This window comes from Eschscholzia californica, unplaced genomic scaffold (genome assembly GCF_041429995.1).
Source record: "Eschscholzia californica isolate CP2 unplaced genomic scaffold, dmEscCali1.0.p SCAF_1, whole genome shotgun sequence".
Taxonomy (NCBI): Eukaryota; Viridiplantae; Streptophyta; class Magnoliopsida; order Ranunculales; family Papaveraceae; genus Eschscholzia; species Eschscholzia californica.
The window spans coordinates 34,968,220-34,984,756 of record NW_028238198.1 but is presented as its reverse complement, the minus strand read 5'-3'; the positions used below and the strand labels follow the sequence as shown (position 1 = coordinate 34,984,756).

General features: G+C 36.5%; 1 protein-coding gene across 1 annotated transcript; it reads left to right on the top strand.

The window, feature by feature from the left end:
- Positions 1 to 15,343: 15,343 nt before the first annotated feature.
- Positions 15,344 to 16,196, top strand: LOC147566363 (uncharacterized). The gene is made up of 2 exons (XM_086654341.1): positions 15,344 to 15,350; positions 15,436 to 16,196. Exons 1-2 carry the CDS (start codon positions 15,344 to 15,346, stop codon positions 16,194 to 16,196), a joined length of 768 nt encoding a protein of 255 aa, XP_086510467.1.
- The last annotated feature ends 341 nt before the right edge of the window (positions 16,197 to 16,537 follow it).

Genomic DNA, 16,537 nt, shown 5'->3' with positions numbered 1-16,537 from the left:
ATGCTTTGCCATTCCCAAAGGCATATGCAAGAGCATTTGGACACTCCAAAAGTCGTTCTGGTGGGGTAAGTCCAAAGTTATATGTACCAAATATTGGTCCTCTATTTGCCTTCCAAAGAACTTGGGAGGCCTAGGCATTCACTCCCCGAAGCTGGATAACCAAGCTATGCTGATTAAGCTAGCGTGGCGACTCAAATCTGAACCTAAAGCAATTTGGGTTCAATTCTTAAAATCCAAGTATTTCAAAAATTCGGATTATCCTGGTCCAGCCAAATCTCACCATTCTTGGCTTTGGAAGACGATTAGTAAACACATCAATCACATTGATGAATTTACTGCTTGGGAGGATCATAATGGAGAAAAGATAAACATTTGGAACGACAATCGGATCCCCTCGCTTCCCAACCCCCCTAACAACAACTATACCTCTAATTTTTCTAAGGTTTCTCAACTGATCGAACATGATAAATGGAATGAGGATCTTCTAACTAACATGTTTGACGTCACAACAAAGAATTTGATCATGTCGATTCCTATCACAGGAGAAGATGGTGATCAAAGAAAATGGACTCTTACAGAGTCAGGCAATTTTACTGTCAATCTATGTATCAACATCTCTGTACTAGCATGAATTCCCCGATGCCGCTATCACGCAATTGGAGTTTCATATGGTATATCCCTGTGGTCCCTAGAATCAAAGTTTTTATATGGAAAATCTGCGTCAAAGCCCTCCTGGTGAGGGAAAGAATTGGTAAATATATTGACAATAATTTGAATTGCCCCAATTGTAATGCTATTGAATCCATTGAACATGCACTGCTCCATTGTCCTTTAGCGAAAATCATATGGTTCTACTTTAATATTTTATCTGATAAAATCACCTCGGTGGCAGAATGGATCTTCTCCTGGGAACGGAAATCCCAGAATAGTAACACTGGTAACAACATTCACTACGCTACAATACTATGGAACATATGTAAAACACTTTGCGGTCATTGTTTTCAACACGAAATAAATTCTCTGGACAGAATCACAACCATGATACAAACTTTTCCTAAATATCAGTCCAACAATCTAAGCAAGAATCATATAGAACAAGGAAAATGGAAACCTCCAGAAACGTCTTTTCTGAAAATAAATGTGGATGCATCCTTTATCGACATTCATAATGTAACAGGTACCAGCTTAATTATTCATGATACAGAATCTAAATTCATAGAAGCACATGCTACTCAGGGACGGAACCAGGATTAGGAATCGAGGGGGGCCAATATTAAACTTTATTTTTCAGTATTTATGGAGTTATGTGAAACATTGACAATTTAATTCTTTTAAAGCGCAGTTTAATTCTTATTTTACAACTTGCTGGTGTTAAGAAGTGTGATCGTTATAATGAACTAAAATATGTAATTTTCTTGTTTCACTTAAATAGTCTTTTCAGAGAACAAAAAAAATTTGAGTTCAGATTTTAACTTGAATATAAGAAAACATAATCGAAACACTAAAAATTTGTGTCTTCATATTAATTTGGTGGCCAATACGCGGACAACCGTTTTTCTTATATGGACAACTATTTTCGGGCCCGATACGAGTCAACTATGCTTGACTTAGTTGACTTTGATTTAATAAGGGGACAACTCCATAAAGTCTTAAATACTAATAATTAGTAACTTGTGGACTACTAACAAAAATAATAGTTAAAGATTGAAAACCTAAACTGTCTTCTTCTTCTTCTTCATATTCTTCCTTCTTCTTAGTCTTATTCTTCTTTCTTCACTTCTACTAAAAGTATAGTGTAGTTTCTACCATTTTTTTATCAAACCCTAGATGGATAAAGAAGACAAAATCTCTTCTTAGTCTTATTCTTCTTTCTTCACTTCTACTAAAAGTAAACTGTAGTTTCTACCATTTTTTTTATCAAACCCTAGATGGATGAAGAAGACAAAATCCCTCAATCTGCACCTGAAGAAGTTTTTTCGGGCGTTTCTATAATAGTCATTAATGACATTGATGAGGTAAAACAGAACATAACTTGCGAGGAAAATCTGGCAAAATCGAACAATTTTCCAGATTTTCGTAGCAACTTAGCTTCTGTTATGCCGTATTTTCGGAGAAAACCGACGAAAATATTGCATAACAGAAGCTAAGTTGCGACGAAAATCTGGCAAGTTTTCTGATTATGCCAGATTTTCGTCGCAAGTGATGTTCTGTTATGCCATATTTTTGCACAACCCGAATTATCAGATTCATCTTCCTCTTCACCATCGTTTTCAGAGTCGGAACCAACAGATCCATCTTCGTCTTCCACATCTTCTCTAATTTTCTCTGCCATCAGTACCATCTTCTTCTTAATGGTTGGTTTTAGAGTTTTAGGGTTCTAACCTTTGTCTTTGGGGAGATTCTACAACAACTCCCTTGCCTTTGTTTGATGTCATAACCACCAATGCTTCTCCAAGGAGTTTCTCACTCTAGAAATTTGGGTGATGATGAAGAACAAGTAATAGAAGAGATGAAGACTAAACTAACCTAGGATTTATGGAGAAAGAGACAGGTCATCAAATAATACATCTGATTCTAAGAGGACTTGAGTGAAAATAATAGAGAGTTGTCCCCTTACAAACTGATGTCCATATAAAAATTAAATTTTTTTGCGTTGTCCACATAAGATAGTTGTCCATATAAGAAAAACGGTTGTCCGCGTATTGGCCACCATTAATTTTTCATTTATTTTGGAATTGGTTCATGATATGAAACTAACTAATGCCTTTGATTAATAAGGTATTCACAAAAATTATAAAAAAAAGAGTTATTAGAAGTGATTTATGATATAAAACTAACTAATTTCATTGATTAATAAAGTGATTTATTATATAAAACTAGAATTGCTTTTGTTAGGGTATATAGAAAAAAAATCAAAACCTCCCTAAAAAGTTGGTGATTGAGGAGCCTGGGATTTGCACCAACGTCCTCTTTGTTTCTCAAAAACCCACTCCCATATCTACCATCACAACCAAACCATTCACTTGTTTTTTTTACTTTAATCTCGTTAATAAAAGAGACCAACTGGCCCATTAACCACTCTTAATGGAACTTGTAGCCAGGCCAAGGGGGACCAGGGCCCCCCTTGGCCTGACTGTAGATCTGTCCCTGATGCTACTACCGCTAGAAGCAGAAACATCGAAGAAAGTGAAGCCATAGCTATCCTTAACGGATTGTTATGGGCCGAATCTCACAATTACAGAAGAATCATCATAGAAAGTGATAATATCAACATCATAAAAAATATACAAAACAGTAGACATGGAGTTCAATGGCAATCAAAAATCCATATTCAAAGAATAAATGAAATCAAACAGAGGCTGGAAAAAGTTAAATTCACTCATACAAGCAGGAAATTCAACATAGTGGCAGACAAGTTAGCAAAATGGGCAAGGAAGAAGAACAAAACGAAGACGTGGAATAATGCCATATATAGTTGTTAAATTGTATTGTAATCGAATTCTTATTTCCTAATAATATGAAGTACCAGTTTCAACAAAAAACACCTCACGTAAATTGGTGTTCTCTCTCTATATATAAACTTGCCGACTATGACCAAATTGATTAGTCATGATCCAATGATGGCTTCAACCTCACGTAAATTGGTGTTCTCTGTATATATATAAACTTGCCGACTATGACCAAATTGATTAGTCATTCTACCAGCTCCAGCATATAATTTTCTATGCATTGGTTGAACACACAAGTGTGTAATGATCATTTTTCATTAGATGTGAGATACTGTTAGCAAATAAGTGTGAAAAAATCATTACAATTTGAATATAGAAACCTGTGGAATATTAATAAAATTGTAATGGTCCAGGGAGACATGAAACTTATCCGATAGCATTCATTGTTTATGTGGTCTTTGTTCGATATACTTGCTGGTAATTCTCAACCAATGCTCACAGGAGAAAACACATGAAGAATCTAACAAATACTTGTTCGATGAAAGGTGTTTAATAGAAGAAAAAAAGCTACTCTTTTTAATACTTTAATATTATAGGAGGAAAGGCGTGTACAAACCGAGGTACCATTGACACGAACTTAACTAACTGAACTATGAAGTTAAAGACTTCATAACTTCTATCATACGGAAAATTAGTTGGGTCGGCTTAACACATCAGCAATAGGAACTTCATTGCTTTCTGTTTTTGTTGATTTTAGTTGTTAAATACTTTGACAACTTTTGTTACGAGACAATTCTTTCAACAATATGTGAAATTTCTAAGTTCTTGTAATTTTAGAAGTTTTATGTATAGTAATTTCAAGAATGTGAAATTCATAGAAAGCTCGCTTGCAAATGATACTTAAAGAAAATAGTTTATGACTTGAAATTTCATACTACCAATTCACAATTTTTTTTTTGTTTTAAACTTTTTAAAAACTCATTCTTTGTGGCAGTTTTTATTTTGAAGAGTTTAAATACGTTCATGGTGCGTTTGTACACGAGCAACATGATTATGGTCTTGCTAGAATTGAAGCACTTTTTGTGATGCAATTTTAATCTCCGTATTACAAAAAGAGCTACAAAAACTTCTCTACTTCATAAATCTTGTGATCCCCTTTAGGCAACTTTTGTAAGTTGAAACAAAAGTATCGAGAATCATTATCGATATCACTAACGACATTGTTCATAGTACATGCCTCAACACTAAATAATAATGCAAATTGAACCATCAGTGGAATATGTGTTCGCCACACACCAGCGCGTGCCCTAAGGGCACAGGCTATACCTTGTAAATAAATAAGACAAACCTATTAATACTTGTGTATGTCTCTGTAAATCGCCTATGAAATACTTTTGATTGATGAAACTAGACACGAAATGATGCACAAATCAAGAACTAGACGAAATAATTTTAAATTTAGGACTTGAAGATAACATACTGTCTTCAAACCAAATTAGAGGATATGGTACATTTATCAGAAACAGGGCCAACCTATCATGAACAAATGGAATATAAGAACACCAACATAGTGTACTGGACCTTTATAGTTGCTATTACATAATGCAGCTGATGAGTTTCGCCGTGCCGGAGGCACGGGCTATACCTAGTGACAATAAAAGTATGTCCCACATTCATCAAAGAGAGACTGAATTGTACTTCTATTAACAAAATGGCAAGGAGGGCATGCCCTAGTTAACTTCAAACTCCTCCATTAATAAACTAGGAAGAGATAAATCAAAAGAGAAATGATATGTTTACAACTAAAAATCTGGAAAAGGTAATTCAGATCTAATTGGCATCCAAAGTGGGATTCCTTTCAAAATACATTTATTATTAATTTTACAGATTTCCCAAGTTATCCTTTTTTTTCTCTTTAAAACTTCACTATTACCTTTAATTTCTTTCTCTCTCTAGACCTTCCTTGCTGTTAAATTCTTTCTAAATTGAAGTATCACCAAAATCTAGGGCAACTTCATTTTATCAAGAAACCAATAATGGTTTAGTGAATTTTGTCATCTCCATCCAACAAGGACATCAAAGTGAGGTGAATGTGTTATAATCGACAAATAATTCATTTAAAACCCTACTCTTCATGATGAACATGTAAACATGGGCTATGTTCATGCAAGGCCCATTCGCCAATTTTCATGAACAAAGCCCATTAGTATGTCCCGTACAATAAGACCATGTATACACTTGTTGGGCTAAAAGTTTGTTGGGCTCATAAAACTCATTCATATATTGAATCAATGGACACTAACTATGTGTTGACAACAAGGCCCATCTATAAGCATGAGGTGTATAGACTAATGAGGTGTGTTGTCTTGTCTTGTGTCTTGACACTTAATAGTCTAGTTATTTGACACATAAGGGACACTTGTCTTGTGTCTTGACACCTAATGGTCTTGTGGTTTGACACATAAGGGACACTTGTCTTGTTTCGTGACACCTAATGTGTAGGGATTTACACCCTTCTACTAGTGTTTATAGCGGAAATATGACATCTAATGTCTACACTAGTATTCCCAGGATCACATGCAAAACTAGTAATTAATCTAATGGAGATAGTAGATTACCTTAATCGCTTTTCCCTTGAACTAGTTGAATTGATTGAAGAAGACCAAGAGCTTCAAGTGTAGCTCCTCTACTTGGGACACGAGCAATCAATTTGATCTCCCACCTTGTTGTATAGCTAGCACACCAATGGTGGTTGGAAAAGAAGAACACCTTCTTCTTTGACTAGATTGATAGTAATGGGAATTAGCTCACTTTCTCCTCTCTACTTGATGTGGTAGAGTAAGAAAGCTTAGAGAGAAATTCCACACCTTATTCTCTGCCCTAAGAGTGTTTATATAGAACCCTAATAAGAATCCACCTCCTTTTAGGTTTCCTAAAACACCCTTTAGAATAAGATTTAGGGAAATAGTCGAAAATAGCAACTATTGGTATTTTCTCAATTCCCCAAGGAGGAGGTGTCCAAACACCACGAAAATTGGCAGATATAATTTTTATTATATCAGCAACTAACCCTCCAAAATTCAGCCCAATCCGAGTCCTAGAAGTACCCGAACCGGTCTAGGCCCAAAAACCCTGTTTTTGGCCTTTTTGTACTATCTTTGCCTAATTCCTTTTAGGCCTATGAGATATGTTTATGGGACACTCCCATGATTATATCTCACTCCCACTAGTCATATCCTAGATCAATTTGTCACTCTTATGTGTAACCCGTTGTAGGATCCGATCGAAGTTAGCCGCGAATTACTTCGTAATTCGACGATCGTAGTTGGTCTCTAGCTACAACTCTACGATCCCTAAATCAATCGGACTTGATGATCTTCCACATCAATTGTCCTATCCGACAAATTGTTCGCATTGTCACCTTGGTCGAAGGACATCTCCTTCAACTCCTTCAGACTCCCACTTGGACTTAGAACAAGTGCAATGCCTCGATTCCCGTGTCAATTTAGTATCCCATCTGATACGTCACATCATTCAGACTTTCTTGATATCCGAGTACAACTGTAAAAGACAAACGATTAACTTTTAATCCGTTTGAGCGCGGCCACGCATTTTCAGTTGCTACTCATCAAGTGGCCTTGAGACACTTTGTACCTAATGTGATTAGGGTACCACAATCCATTCTTGCGCTCCCACTTAACTTCATGTCTATCCTGTCCTTCCCAGTATCCGTCTTTATAACCTCCTTTTACGGCGCGGCGTTTAACGGAACCAAAGTCGGGCATTCCTTACATAAGATGAGTGGAGCACTCATGTTTTGAGGAATCTCTCCAATTGTCTTTATGAGAAGTATTGACGTTCATCACGAATGATGTACTTCTTATTTGAGGGTTATCCAGTGTATAAACCTTTTATACACCCACGTAGTCGAATAGAATATACTATTCCTATAGTCCATGAAACTGCGCTAACCCATCGACTCCCGTGCTAGTCTTCGTGAGTCATTGTTGTCCATGCAATGACCTGGACCAGGGATTTTTGATAATAAATATTCCAAGTTCACTTAATAGGGTTTCATTCATCAGATCACGTATCTGACAAACCTATTCGGAACGTTTTATTATCTATGGACTGTCGTTTAAACACTAAACCAAGTTTAGACGACTGGTGAAATAATTCTTATTATTTCTGATAACGAGAGTTGTAAATCTGAGCCTCTTCCGTAAAACTCCTTTTACCCACTCAGTTTTACTTGTCGAGGTTTAAAATTACACCTCATGCCTTAGACTGTGTATGAATCTCATACTATGTCTTAGGTGACAGTTTAGTTTGACTACCGTGGTAGTCGGTTTTAAACTTTGCTTATTATCAATTAATTTGAAGATTACTATCTTCAACCTTGATAATATCTAGTAATCTTTACTAGAGTTAAGGCCTTTAATTCTTTGTGTAGTATTTGCAACAGTTCCCGGCTTAAAACACTTTTAGCCTACTTTCCTTCCATGTCTGGAAGTTTGCTACGATGACATGTTCAACTTTGTACTACTTCATCCTTTAGCCTTCTAGGATGTACTAAGTAGTGTTTCGGTTTTCCAATCCGAATTCGGATGTTTAAATGCTAATCATGTCTAACATGATTGACTTTATGTTTTCGAACATAAATGTCTCTCTCATGCGTGCTAGCTCATCGGTGTCTTTTAGACTCCGAGTTTTGCAACGCCCTCTGTCATGAGTTTTTGGGTCGAAATTCTTTTAGACTTTCCGAGTCTTAGATTTTCTGTTTCGGATCTCAAGCATCTCAGCGTACTGAGTCTCTCTAATCCTATCATCCTTTTGATCTATGCTTATAGATCTTCAGATGCCCAAAATGGCATTTTATCCTTTTGTGTGTGGTCCTTTATTGAGTCAGTTCGTTACTGTTATACAACACCTTATGTCGTACTCAATCTTTTGTATGTACTCTGCATACGGACCCGGAAGGTTTGTTTACTCCCACTTACCTTCTTGAAACTCGTGATTCAAGATTTTCTTCATTCTCCAGGAATCAAATTTCTCTGATTGCCTTTTGAATCGAAGATTCTAACTCTTGCGTGCTTTTAATCCGTCGATATATTTCTGAAGCATGCTTGTGGACATAACTTGATTGGAAGAATCTTTATTCTTCTTGTCTCGTTTCGGGAAACACGAATGTTTCCATCCTTCTCAGTTTTCTATTTTGGAAAACCAATTTAGGTCTTTTGTTGACTTAAATTATCAAGCTTCATGTCTTGACGAGATATGGATTCCACGATGATTTTGGGTTCTAGCCAAAATCTAGAGTCAGTTTCCGTTTCTGCGCAGGTCTTTTATCTCTTCAGAAATAACCTTTATTTTCTGTGTCTTTGAGATTTGACCTTTTAGGGCTTTTGAACAACAATTTGGAATTTTCTCAATTACTTTAAGATATTCCATTAGAGATACTTTCACTTGTTTTGAGAGTTCTCCGGCGAATGACATTCACTTTTGTGCGGTGGGTTTATAAGATCATGTCTTTAACCTCTCCTTTTCCGAGGAGCCGCAGTTTGTTGCTCTTGGTCGACTTTAATCGTCTTGTACAAGTTTCATGATTGTTCTTCATGACCCTCCATGATTTTTCTCATGATCGAATTAAATCGACTTGTACTTTTCTCCCACTTATTCTTGTAATAATTAGTGTTTTTCTCCCAGACGACCAGGTGTGCTAATTATTAGAAGAATACTATCATGAGCAACAAACACTTTGTTCTCTTGATTGGTTGTGGAAGAAGCCCAAATTTCTTTCAAAGAAATTGCGTCAGATATTAGCTGGTTTTTGTAACGCTGTTACAAGTTTTAGCCTTTAAACGGACTTTGGTAAGTGTGAAAACAATCGTTTATAGAATATGTCCCAAAATATTCGGAAGACTGGCTTAAACCCATCTTTGATCGAATTATGCATAGCAATGTTCGATTACTCCCACTGAATCCACCATCCCTCAGATGTGTTCCATGGAGCGAGTTGGGAAACGTTTTCTCAACTCCTTTGATGGTTATTTAGTATTTGACTCAAGTTTTTATCACTCCAATCTAACCGGATGACTTAAACTCTCTTGTCAAAATGATTCTTTTACTTCGGTTTGTACTTTGTTTGAACCTTTCAAACATTCCGACTTATACTTTATGATTTGTACGTTTCCATACTTCATGAAGTTGTCAGAGTACGTATTTGAAGTTTCTCTCGTTAGCTTCTGCAAGTAAACTTATAGGTCTGCATAACACTGTATGAGTCCTAATAGATCACCAGTCTCTATGCCTTTTGAAAAGGGTGACTTTGTCAATTCAGTCTTTAAGACCTAATTGACAATGCTGAAGTTTAATGAGTTTGAATCTCTTGATTTTAGCCATTATCAATGTTAACCTTCAGTTAAGTTTACCACTGGTTTAAAACATCATATGTTTCTAGAAGAACAAAATAATCACTATTAAGTTCTAAGCTAGATCAGTGTCTAAAAGAAGACTTTGATCCCTTTCAGCATCCTTAGCATTACTGCTTCTGCTCCCTCTTGGATCTTTACTTCTTTTAGTCAAGTATGTGATTTCCTTGAGCTTTACGGAGCCGCACATCCGGTTTAAAATACCTGATGAAGGAATTTTACGATACTTGTTTTTAACTTTGTTAACAAGGATACGGAACCGGAATTCATAATTCCATTCCATTTGTCCTCCAGGTGCTAAAGGTAGTTTCCTTTTAAATGGTCTAGCCATTGTTTGGAAACATTCACAGTAATGAGGAATACTCTTGATCATGTACTCGGCAACTGCTTTTCTTTGATCAAAATGTTTGTCTCACTTGACTGATCCTTTTACCCTTTTGAATCTCAAGATCTCTTTCTTAGATTCTTTGTACCAAATCTCAAGAACCTTTCTTAGACTGGATATTCCCGTATGTTCTGCTCAGTTTGTTTGTAACAACCTGAGTGACTCATTTAAGGTCTTATCTATCTTTGTTCAATCGATATTGAATTTGGGTGATAGATGTATTCTGTTGTCTTCCCTTAGGATGACTTTCAGATTGCCTTGGAGGTCTCGTACCTCCCCATTTATGACTTCTGTAGGAATTTCTTCCTTAGTTTGTCTTAATGGTTATGCTAGCATTCATTACTCTTCCAAAGAGAATGTTATACGATTGCTTGCAAAAGGCTTTTGACCTTCTCTTGTATGAGTCAACATTGGGATTGGGTATTCTAGTGACCTTCCTTTTGAATCTGAGAACTATTCTCGGATTCATTCTTCCATTCTAGGAAGTGGATCAGCACCTCCCTTAGGTGTGATTCAATGTTGAAATCGTTTGTGTCATCTTAAAACTACATAAAGAAATGGCAAAGTTTTAAAACTCGTTATCATTTTTGAAAAACTTAGTTTTCCCACATTATTCAATAAAAATCGTCCCCGATTGAATAAGTGATTCCAAGACCCCAGTTCTTCGAAGTAAAGCGGACGAAGGCCCTACCCTTTGACTCCGTCGTTCCGGGTGAGCGAACTACTTCACTGATCATACCTTATGACTCTTGGTTGATAGATTTCATTAATGAATGACTAATCTATCCTTTTGCCTCGAGTATCCAAGACTCTCTTGCTGATCTCGTTGAGTAGAACCATTTAGACGTGTAGGCCTCTTCTATAGACCTACCCGCATTGTCCCAAGGTAGAGGAGGTACTCTGCTTAGGCCGACCCACCTTCCTCGAACAAGGGCGCAACGAGTGTCTTAATCTGGATAGGCGATTACTCAAGATTACTTTTGGGGACTTTTACGCTAGTCTGGCGTTTGTTATAGTGAACTATTTAGCCTAACTAACATCCACGACATAAAGCGTAAATAAGTAAGTAAATGCGCGCGAGAAAGTAAATCAAGCAGACATGGATCCTAGTATGGCCCCTAACCTAGAAGATCTAATCACCCTTGGTTTTCTTCTTGTTTCGCCTTTTGGTTCGTCTTAGATCGCCATCTTTGAACCTCCATTGATTTCTCCCACTCGCCTTTGGATTTCATCCTCGAGTTTCTTCAATGGACTCATAGACCCTAAACTCTAATTACAAGACTCTAACGATTCGCAGATCGTATAAACTTGAAATTAAAATTAATTACAAAGCATGCACCCATCCGTGCTTAAAACAAGAATAAAGAAATAAATCTATGGCCATACTAGTTTCCCGCATTCACATCACATGCAATCATATAATATATCAAGGCTAAGAATTATATATGCATGATTATCTTGGGAGATACTTTTGTTGACATCACATGTCACATTACGGACCTTAAGTCTAAATTCGAAGAATTCTACTAATGGTGCTTTCCGGTTTTATCTTTTATGATTTCTAAACTCATCTTTAAGAAAAACTCCGTTTTGGGCTCGAGAAAGCCCGGGTCAATTTCGGAAAAAATATTGGTTCGATTCTTAATGATTTCATAAATCAATTTAAAGAGAAATCCGTTTTGGGCTATTGGATGGCCCGGATTGATTTTGGAATTATTTGGTTGGAATCGGAAAATTTTTTGGCAAAAACTCCCACTCGAATGATGGTCCCTTTTCGTGGTCCGAAAAGCCTCGAAAAAGCCCGGGACAAGTCCTAGACAAGTCCCGGCCCAAGCCCAAAAAGGGCTCGGACAAGGTCCGGACATAGCACGGCCCATAGGGCCGGCATGTCCTGGCCGAGGCCTATCAAGGCCTGGTCTCGTCCTGGCCGGAGCCAGGACGCTAGTCCATGTACCAGACGCGTCCTAGACGTGTCTGGTACTGGACCGGACCAGCACTAGGTGTCTCGGACTAGTCCGAGACACCCAGAACTTCCCAGACGCGTCTCCAAGACGCGTCTGGTCGAGTGCTCTGGACGCGTCCAGGAAGCTCCTTCGCAGCTGCTGGTCGCGTCTTAGACGCGTCCTTAGTAGCTGCTCTGGACGCGTCTCAAAGACGCGTCCAGAAGCTTCTGTCGCAGCTGCTGGTTGCGTCTTCAAGACGCGTCTCAGCAGCTGCCCTGGACGCGTCTAGAGGACGCATCCCGGAGCTTCTGGTCCGGCCAGGAAGCTTCCTGGCCAGACACTAGGGTTTTTCAAAACCCTAGTTTCCAAAAAGAAATTTTTTTTTTTTTTTTCTTATGCAACTCTAAGTTGCTATTTTCCAATTTTTAAAACTTTTCTTAAATTTTTGAAATTCCTTTTAGAACACTTCTAAAAATTTTTTTAAAACTTTTAGAAACTTTTAAATTTTTCCAAATTTGTTTTGAGAGCTTCCTAAAGTCAAAACTACTCTTTTTAGAACACTTCTAAAATTCTAAAATTCCAAAATTTTGTTTTTCAAAAGTTTCCAAAACTTAAAAACAACTCTTAATCAAACCAATTTTGGATCAAAATCTAGGTTTTTGAAATTTTTCAAAGAACAATTTTGAAAAATCTTTGAATCCAATTCAAAATTAATCAAATTTTATGTTTTAAAATCTTTTTAAACATAACTATCAATTTAATCAAGCATGGATTAGTTTGAAATTCAATCAAATTGAGACTTTTAAAACACTTTCAATCATCAATGTGATTCTCAATTTGAAAATTTATTGAATCCCATCAAATTATGAGTTAAAAATACCTTTTAAAAAACACCTTTTAAAATACTTTTATAAACTCAATTTTCAAACTATCAAGCATATAAATTAGTTCGATTCTTAGCAAAAACTAGTTAATAGCAAGAGGCTCTGACGCCACTGTAGGGATTTACACCCTTCTACTAGTGTTTATAGCGGAAATATGACATCTAATGTCTACACTAGTATTCCCAGGATCACATGCAAAACTAGTAATTAATCTAATGGAGATAGTAGATTACCTTAATCGCTTTTCCCTTGAACTAGTTGAATTGATTGAAGAAGACCAAGAGCTTCAAGTGTAGCTCCTCTACTTGGGACACGAGCAATCAATTTGATCTCCCACCTTGTTGTATAGCTAGCACACCAATGGTGGTTGGAAAAGAAGAACACCTTCTTCTTTGACTAGATTGATAGTAATGGGAATTAGCTCACTTTCTCCTCTCTACTTGATGTGGTAGAGTAAGAAAGCTTAGAGAGAAATTCCACACCTTATTCTCTGCCCTAAGAGTGTTTATATAGAACCCTAATAAGAATCCACCTCCTTTTAGGTTTCCTAAAACACCCTTTAGAATAAGATTTAGGGAAATAGTCGAAAATAGCAACTATTGGTATTTTCTCAATTCCCCAAGGAGGAGGTGTCCAAACACCACGAAAATTGGCAGATATAATTTTTATTATATCAGCAACTAACCCTCCAAAATTCAGCCCAATCCGAGTCCTAGAAGTACCCGAACCGGTCTAGGCCCAAAAACCCTGTTTTTGGCCTTTTTGTACTATCTTTGCCTAATTCCTTTTAGGCCTATGAGATATGTTTATGGGACACTCCCATGATTATATCTCACTCCCACTAGTCATATCCTAGATCAATTTGTCACTCTTATGTGTAACCCGTTGTAGGATCCGATCGAAGTTAGCCGCGAATTACTTCGTAATTCGACGATCGTAGTTGGTCTCTAGCTACAACTCTACGATCCCTAAATCAATCGGACTTGATGATCTTCCACATCAATTGTCCTATCCGACAAATTGTTCGCATTGTCACCATGGTCGAAGGACATCTCCTTCAACTCCTTCATAATGACACCTAATGGACTTGTTACTTGACACATAAGGGGACACATGACACCTATGTAGTAACTTGTACAAACTCTATGATGGATTAGAGACTTGTATAAATAGAGATGGAGAATAAGATGGAAAGCTATGCTCTTGCTCATTAATTCAAGCTAGTATCTCCATCACTAGTGCTTGAAGAATAGAAGACAAAAGAGTATACAAGTTCATCTTCTAGTAAGTAAAGAATTAAGGAGTTAAGCTTATTCAAGAAAGGAGCTTATATTGGTTCTAGTAAGAAGTTATTTCTAATCTCTATAATGTAGAAAAGTATGTAATTATTTCATGTTAATAATTACCTAATGTTCATATTTCCATATTGATTTTGTGACAAACATGAGTCCCTAGATTCTTGTGTTTTCATGAGAATTTTTTGAATTGCTAACTTGTCTCATGAACACTACTAAAGAATGTAAAACATGTGGTATCAGAGCTACGGGTGTGGACTTCATGTTTGTTCAAAATCGGTTTGGCAAATTATCGAGTTTTAATCTATGTTTTGTTGCCAAATTGGAAATATGGAGAATGAAACTACATGATTGATTTTTGAAACTTAAAATCCTTTGTATTCAAGAACTCATTTAGTTTCATAAAAGCTTCTTTTGTGTTGGTTCAAAGTTAGTACAAACCTCTAATAAATTTGGTTTTGATTTAAGAGAACCTTTCTTTATGTGTTTTTATCGCCTTAAGAATTTTCGATAAAAACTACCTAAAGGTTAATTTTAGAACTTCTAAGAAGACAATATTAAAGTTCATTATGTTGGCTAATTGAAGTTTTGTTATAGTCAAATAATGAAGTATATGTAAGTTTTCTTTTATCTAAGTTTTAAATGAAAGTTTGACATAAAAGAAATTTTTTAACCATGATATGTATAATTAGTTAAAATGGTTGCCGAAGTGACTTTTGAACTAATAATACATATTTAAGAAGGTTAATTAATTAACGTTCAAACTTATGTCGAGTAATTTGCATTAAACTACTTGGATAACGTGTAATTTTTCCAAGGAAGAATTACAAGTTGATTGAATATTATTGTTAATGCTTTGTACCGTCTAATCAAATTGGTTCTATTCCCAAAGGTGATGAACCCTTTTGTGGTTAAACGATACACTAATGGACTCATTTATGTATGGTATTTAAATGATGAAAGGTATGGTATATATCTTAATTTAGACCCAAAGGATAAATTTTGATATAGTTAACTTGCTTATAGTATATTGTCTAAATGTTTGCAGTATCTGCGCCGATATCCCTACATTCGCAAGCTGCGTCTGTTCCCTTGCTTACTGGCTCAAAATTTTCAGAATGGAGCGAACATGTCAAGTTCACTTTAGGTGTTATTGATATGGATCGAGCCCTTATGTCTGATAGACCTGCTACTCTAAATGTATCAAGTAGCACTGATGAGAAAAATTTGTTTGACACTTGGGAAAAATCGAACAGACTAAGCATGATGTTTATGCGAATGACTATTGCAAGCAATATAAAGTCATCCCTTCCTCAAACTGATAATGCTAAAGACTTCATTAATGCAGTTGAGGAGAGATTTCGTGCAGGCGACAAGTCTCTAGCTGGCACGCTAATGGCTCAACTCACTACCATAAAGTATGACGGTATGAGAGGTATGCAAGAGCACTTAATTGAAATGACTAACATTGCAGCGAGACTTAAGGTACTTGGTATGAATGTAGAGGAGCCTTTTCTTATTCGTTTTATTATGAATTCTTTGCCTCCTCAGTATGGACCATTCCGGATGAATTATAATTCACTGAAAGAACAATGGAATGTGAATGAACTATCTAGTATATTAGTTCAAGAGGAGACAAGGTTAAGACAGCAAGAAAATTTCTCTACTTATCTTGTTACTCAAGAAGTGAAAAGAAAGAATTGGAAGCCCAAGAAAGGTAAGAAAGTTGTCGCATCAAAGAATCATGAACCTGCTTTAGCTCCCCAGGTTCATATTAAGAAGAAGGAATTCAGATGCCATTTTTTGTAGAAAGACTGGACACTTTCAGGCAGATTGTCCAAAACGTAAGGCTTGGTTCGAAAAGAAAGGTGAGCAGTTAGCTCTTGTATGTTTCAAATCAAATCTTGTTAAAATTCCTTCTAACACTTGGTGGCTCGACACGGGCGCTAATGTTCATGTTTCTAAAACGATGCAGGGCTTTGTTTCAAGACGAAACCCAAGTCAGACTGAACGTTTCATTTTTATGGCAAACCAGATTTCCTCTGAAGTTTTATCTATTGGAACCTATCGTTTAAAACTTGATACTGGTTATTTTTTGGATTTGTATAATACCCTTTTTGTTCCAACCGTATCTCGTAATCTAGAATTGA